General features: G+C 34.6%; 1 protein-coding gene across 1 annotated transcript in view; it reads left to right on the forward strand.

Annotated features, from left to right (window-relative positions):
• The window catches only part of LOC117100190 (phosphatidylinositol phosphatase PTPRQ-like), a 5,476-nt gene extending 1,474 nt beyond the window's left edge, over positions 1 to 4,002 (forward strand). The window contains exons 2-4 of the mRNA XM_033239784.1: positions 1,478 to 1,756; positions 2,296 to 2,595; positions 3,337 to 4,002. Coding sequence (XP_033095675.1) covers positions 1,478 to 1,756; positions 2,296 to 2,595; positions 3,337 to 3,512 — 755 coding nt within the window. The 3' untranslated portion in view covers positions 3,513 to 4,002. The remainder of the gene's footprint in view (positions 1 to 1,477; positions 1,757 to 2,295; positions 2,596 to 3,336) is intronic.
• The last annotated feature ends 2,336 nt before the right edge of the window (positions 4,003 to 6,338 follow it).

Consider the following 6,338-nt stretch of genomic DNA (forward strand, 5'->3'; position numbering starts at 1 on the left):
TGCTGTTTCTTTTATTTACATTTCGGAATGAACTCATATGATTTCTAAATCTAGTTTTGAACTGATTTTCAGTTAAGCCTATGTATATGTCCCGTGCTTATTACTGTCCTCTCTCGTTACAGTTGCTTGGTATACTATGCCTTCGGTTAAACACTTGCCGGGTAGTGGGCATTCACTTTTTACACGGCAGTTACACGCATTTGTGTTAGTGTCCAAAGCGTAATATACGATGTTAGTCCACTGATGAAGCCCTAACCGGCGAAACGTTTGGAATAAACCTGAAACAACAATTTATGCCTTTGAAGTCTTTTCTTTCTTGTTCATATCCAAGGCATGGGATCTACATATATACTGTCTCTTATACACATCTAGATGTGTATAAGAGACAGATACTAATTAGCTTGTGACGCATTCGAACCATGAAAAACGGAAATAAAATAAACTAATCCTGTCTCTTATACACATCTAGATGTGTATAAGAGACAGGCTATATATATTTTATTGGCATGAAGTTATATATACATTTCATATTTGTTGTAATTTCCTGTGGCGGATCCAGAAATTCGAAATAGAAGGGCCCAGGGAGGGTACTTTCACAGATAGAAGACCTATATCGGGGCGGGCAGGGCCCCCGTTGGGGAAAGCTTCCCACCCCCACCCCCCGTACGGAAGAAAAAAAATTATATGTATTTTCTACATATTAATAGACTCTAAAATCGATTAAATAAGCCTTTGTAATCCCTAAATTTTCGGGGGCTTCGCCCCCTGCACCACTTTCTAAGCCTTCTAATCGAAGCCCGACCACGCTCACTTTGCTTTCATCAGAGAAATCTGACCCCTCGTCGGGGGCATCGGTCCCCTCGTCAGGGACCTCGCCCCCTCCCCCCTCCGTCGGACAAATCCTGGCGCCATCTCTGATCTATACTACCTCAGCCACACCTTGGTCCGGGCTGAGGTAAGAAAATTTGTGATTATGGCACCTCTAGATGGCCGGAAATTGCACTTCCAGACATAAAATTTGAAACAAATTTTCTTTATATATACCTCCATTTTTTAAAAAATATTGGCTGGGTCCCCTTGAATTCGGCATTGGGTACTTAGCAGATGTATATCATATATATATATGTATATCATATATACATATATATATATACATATAAACATATATATATATATATATATATACATACACACATACTTGTAAGTAAATGCCGTTAATCGTATGTATGTATATATGTATATATATATACATACAAATATATATATATTATATATACATATTATGTATATCATATATACATATGTATGTATATACATATAAACATATATACATATATATATATATATACATACATACACACATACATATATATATATATACATATTATGTATATATATATATTATAATAATAAATTATATTTTATTAAATATGATAACTTTATAGTAAAATAAATACTCTTTTCTAATTTTTCTTAGCCCCGGGACCTGTACAGAATATCAAAGTCTTTGTGGATTCAGACGACAGAATAATCGTCAAATGGGATGCACCGACTGCTAAAAACGGAAAAATAACAGCATATAACGTGACCTACATTGAACGAAGATCCGGAACAGTTAGGTCCATTAATACACACTTGCAGACTTACACTTTCATAACCAATCTGAATCCATATACTAATTACATTATCATGGTTAGTGCCAAGACTACGAAGCTAGGCAAAGTGTCAACTGTCAACGCTACGACACATCAGACTGGTAATTTAACCATTTATAATAATAATAATAATAATAATAATAATAATAATAATAATAATAATAATAATAATAACAACAACAATAACAATAACAATAGCAATAATAACAATAACGATAGCAATAGTAATAGTAATAGTAATAGAGCTTAATAATAATAGAGCTTAATGCCAACATGGCCTCTTAGTGCTTTATATTATTACGGTACCCTCGGTCATTGGATTAAGCACATAAGGAAACCATACTTAGCTCCCTGGTCAGAATTCTATAATTTTGCAGCTCTAATCAGCGCATTTTTGTGTTTGTACTAACCCGGTACTGTACCCACTTGTACTCTTGGGTGGAGAGAGACAACCGTAGGTAACGTGCCTTGCCCAGGACACAAGCGACGTGCACAGTGAGGGATTGAACCTCCGACCTCAAAATTGAGAAACAGAACCGCAACCGCTGTTCCAGTCCGCTCATAGAAATCATCACCATCTTCATTGTTGTCGACGTCGTCGTTGTCGTTTTAATATTTTGTATACTATGATTTTTTTCAGCACCAAGTGGCCCTCCGATGAACATCACTTACAGAATGTCAGAAACAGATTTGATTTTTAACTGGAAAGAGCCTAGCGAGGATAAAAAGAATGGAGTTATCATAAAATACCGTTATCAACTGTACGAGGGCAATTCATCTGCTGGTACAATGGTGAAAGATGCTTTGACAACAAACCGCAGAGTAATTTTCCAGGAATGCGAAGCAAATAAATTATATACATTTCGTATTAGGGCGTACACAATAAAGGGCGATGGACCATGGAGTAATGATTTCATTGCGTTAACTACACCGCCTTCGAGTAAGTTAAGTAATACACAAAAGTTCAATCGAAAAAATAAACTCATTCATTGTCTTCTCCATCTATTTCTTTCCTTGCTTTCGTTCATCCACCCATCTGACCATCCATTATCCATCCAACAATCAATCAATCAATCAATCAATCAATCAATCAATCAATCAATCAATCAATAAATCAATCAACTAATCAATCAATAATTAAATGAATATATATACCAATCGATTATATAACAAATGAAATGAAATTTGGTTGTAACATAACTGAGAGAAATGATTAATGACAGACTTTTAACTGTTTTAATACAAACATGTGACACTATTTAGGCAAGTACCATGTTCTCATAAGTACCATGGCGTTTATAAAATTATTTGGAGAGTTCTGTATGTAGCTTATTCAAGAGAGGAGGTTTTTTTTGTGTTAGAGGTGTGTTTTCAGGAGCAGGACTAATTCTCTTACTCAAGAGCAGTAGTTGGTACTATGCATAAAATTACACATCTGACTTATTGCAACGCTAGTATGTTTTTATATGTAAAAAAATGGTCTTTAATTCTATCCCAATGGTAGTACACATAAAATGACATTATGATTATAAACCCCTACAGAATCGATTAAGCTCTGTGATATTCAACAAAGATCAAAGAAAGGCCCATATATACGGTATGCAATAAACGCTGAAGCGTTTAATGGAGCATTCACAATTGTTCTCTGATTTGTGACGTAAAATATTTATTTTCTTTGCAGGTACACAGACCCCGGCTGCACTGACAAGATCAGATGCAATCGTCTTGCCACCGTCGCGTGAAACAGCCATTCCTGACACCCAGAAAAACACCAGTTCTAGCTTGCAAGACAGATTAGGAATTATCGTTGCTGCAATTTTGTCTGCTTTTTTTTGTCTGTTATTATTATTGGTCTGATGTTGTGGACATTAAACATGCGCAAATCACGTCGTAATAATGACGGTTTACCAAGCGTCACTTTACAACAAGTAAGAGAAAAATATTAGGTTAATTATATTGTTAATATTGAAATTTAACATTAATTTGTAAAAAGCTTGCATATAAGATTTGATGATATTGAAATTGATTATTATAATGACAGTTTATTCGAGGATACGGCAAATCTTATGAATGAATAGAATAAAATGTTGTATGTTGTATGGTCTTGACATAGAAGAATGATGCCTTAACTAAACAGTATATATAGGTCGATATATGAATAAATAAATAAAATTAAATTTAAATAAATAAATTAATTAAAAATAAAAAAAGATGAATAATAAAAACAAATAATTTATTTTAAAAAATCAGAAAAGTATATTCCTAATGGTATTAGGTGTACTTTAAAAAAACATACAATGTTGATTAACTGATGTAAAAGCAAAAATTAATTAATTAGACAGCCGTAGAGGACCTGTCTCTTATACACATCTAGATGTGTATAAGAGACAGCATACACACATATACATATATATATATATATATGTCTAGATGTGTATAAGAGACAGATTATTTCCCCGACGAAAGCAAAGTTGGCGAAGCCCCCCAAAAATGTTGAAATTTAGGGGTTTCAAAGGCTTATATAATCGATTTTTGAGTCTACTAATATGTTAAAAATACATATAATATTTTTTCTCCCCGACGGATTGAGCTTTTTCTCCCCGACGGGGGGGGAGAAGCTCTCCCCGACGGGGGGGGGGGGGCGCCCCCCCGGCCCCCCGCTGGCGCCATCCCTGCGAGGGCTGCTACATGTTTCGCCTTTAGATATGTGGTGTGTACCAGGAATATTGTGAGTAGGGCAAATTATATTTTTAAGAGATTTGAAAATGATGAATTTGTGTCTAGGAGAGTGGCAGATATTACCCTTAGGCGTTTATTAAGAAAATGTAAAAGAAAAGTAAAAGGAAAGGTGTATAACCACTGAAATATTCGAAATAAATGTTAAAAATGTATTAGTCAGCCGCTTTGGACTGACACCGTTTTATTTCTTGTTACATGCGTGTGTTTTTAAATATTATTATATATGTTATTCTTTATATAAACTTGAGATGTTTTAACATCGAAAAATGTATTTTATTGAAAATAAAAGTAGGTGAAATCCCTACAAAAGAGAAAAAAAAATATTAACTTGTACTTGTTTTTTTTGTTTTTTTTATTGATTCATCAATTTGTCAAGGCTCGTGACTTTTTGCCTAGAATCCAGATTCATGGTACAAAACGTGTACATGCCTATGTGAGTAAACTTTTCCCATTTAGCGTCCTTGAATGGATGTTTTAAACTTGGTACAGAAAAGACACCCCTTTATTTTGAGTTTTATAAATTACAGAATCCTAGAATGATGTCTTACATCTACATTCACCTTAAGTTCGGTGTTCAAATTCCACTGTCAACTTCTTCTTTTTTTTTTTTTTTCCTTTTGCTCTTCTTATTTGTTTTCTTCTTCCTCCTCTTCTTCTTGTTCTTCTTCATATTCTTCTGGTTTTTGTTGTTCTTGTAAACTATACGAATACAATGTTTATTGGATTTAAAGTAAGCCTAAATATTGTTGTTTACCACTGTTGTCGTACGCAAGTCTTATAATAGGCTATTCAAAATACCATTTCAGTAATTTTTACTGTTATTGAGAACCCATTTTACAACGTTCTTCACTGCTGAGCTCGTAATAGTTGTGAATTTTGACTGTTAAAGTTCGTAATTACTCTTACTAAATAAACAACTTTTACTCCGGGACCCCTTTAAAGTACAGTAAATTGAGCCAAAATAAAACTATAACCTTGAATTTTTTTTCTTAATCAACTTTGTGTCAGATGAAAATTTAATTTTTCTTTAACTTTGTAGTATAATTTTCACAAACTTTTGCGTTGATGCAAATTGGTATTTTTTCCGAAGTTTCACAAAACAATTACTTCATACATCATGTGGCTTACAGCGCCATAAGTATTAATTGCTACATTCCAGTCATCTTCGTCGCCACTGTGTTTATTGTAAACAAAGACTTCATTTAGACCAAATTTATATGTGAAGTTTTTTTTTTCCCAATTCAATACAGCATGTTTTTTTTCCAATTCAATACAGCATGTTTTGTTTTGGATCATTGCCAATTATGGTACACGGTAAAATAATATTCTTCTTCTGGGACTATAACCTTGACGTGGTGGAGAAGCTTGTGTTCCTCAGTGATCCAATGGGCTATGTCGACTGTAGCTTAGCTACTGTTAGGGTCACCCATGTCGAACAGACCATTGGGGAGAGGACAGACAAATAATAGTCCAAACAATAATCCTGAGAAGGTTGTGCGTAGCGTTAGCGCCGCTACCACGGAAAAAGATTTTTGCTACAGAAACAGTAACAAATGAGAACATTTAAATTGAAGACTTGGGTGAACGAAGGAGGGTTGGTGATAATGTACCGCTGATGAGGGGCTGGAATGAAAGCCGTAAGGAAGTTTCAGACCGGAAGAACTCTGTTTTGTCACCTCAGCAAAAACTTTTTTTAGGATGCTGGAATGTTAGAACAATGTACGAAGCCGGAAAAACAAACCAGGTTATACGAGAAATGGAAAAATATAACATGGAAATTCTAGGGATAAGTGAATGTAGATGGAATCAAAGAGTATAAATAGAACAAGAGAGCAAAGTCCCGTTCGTAAAAACGTCATGCCTGTGTAGGACGCCAACTAACGGTTGTATATTCTTTTTATTACCATAGAGCTATTAAACAACTAGAGTGCTGACAAGATGGCG

This window comes from Anneissia japonica, unplaced genomic scaffold (genome assembly GCF_011630105.1).
Source record: "Anneissia japonica isolate Jap-2015-1 unplaced genomic scaffold, ASM1163010v1 scaffold324_len738069_cov173, whole genome shotgun sequence".
In the NCBI taxonomy this organism is placed as follows: domain Eukaryota; kingdom Metazoa; phylum Echinodermata; class Crinoidea; order Comatulida; family Comatulidae; genus Anneissia; species Anneissia japonica.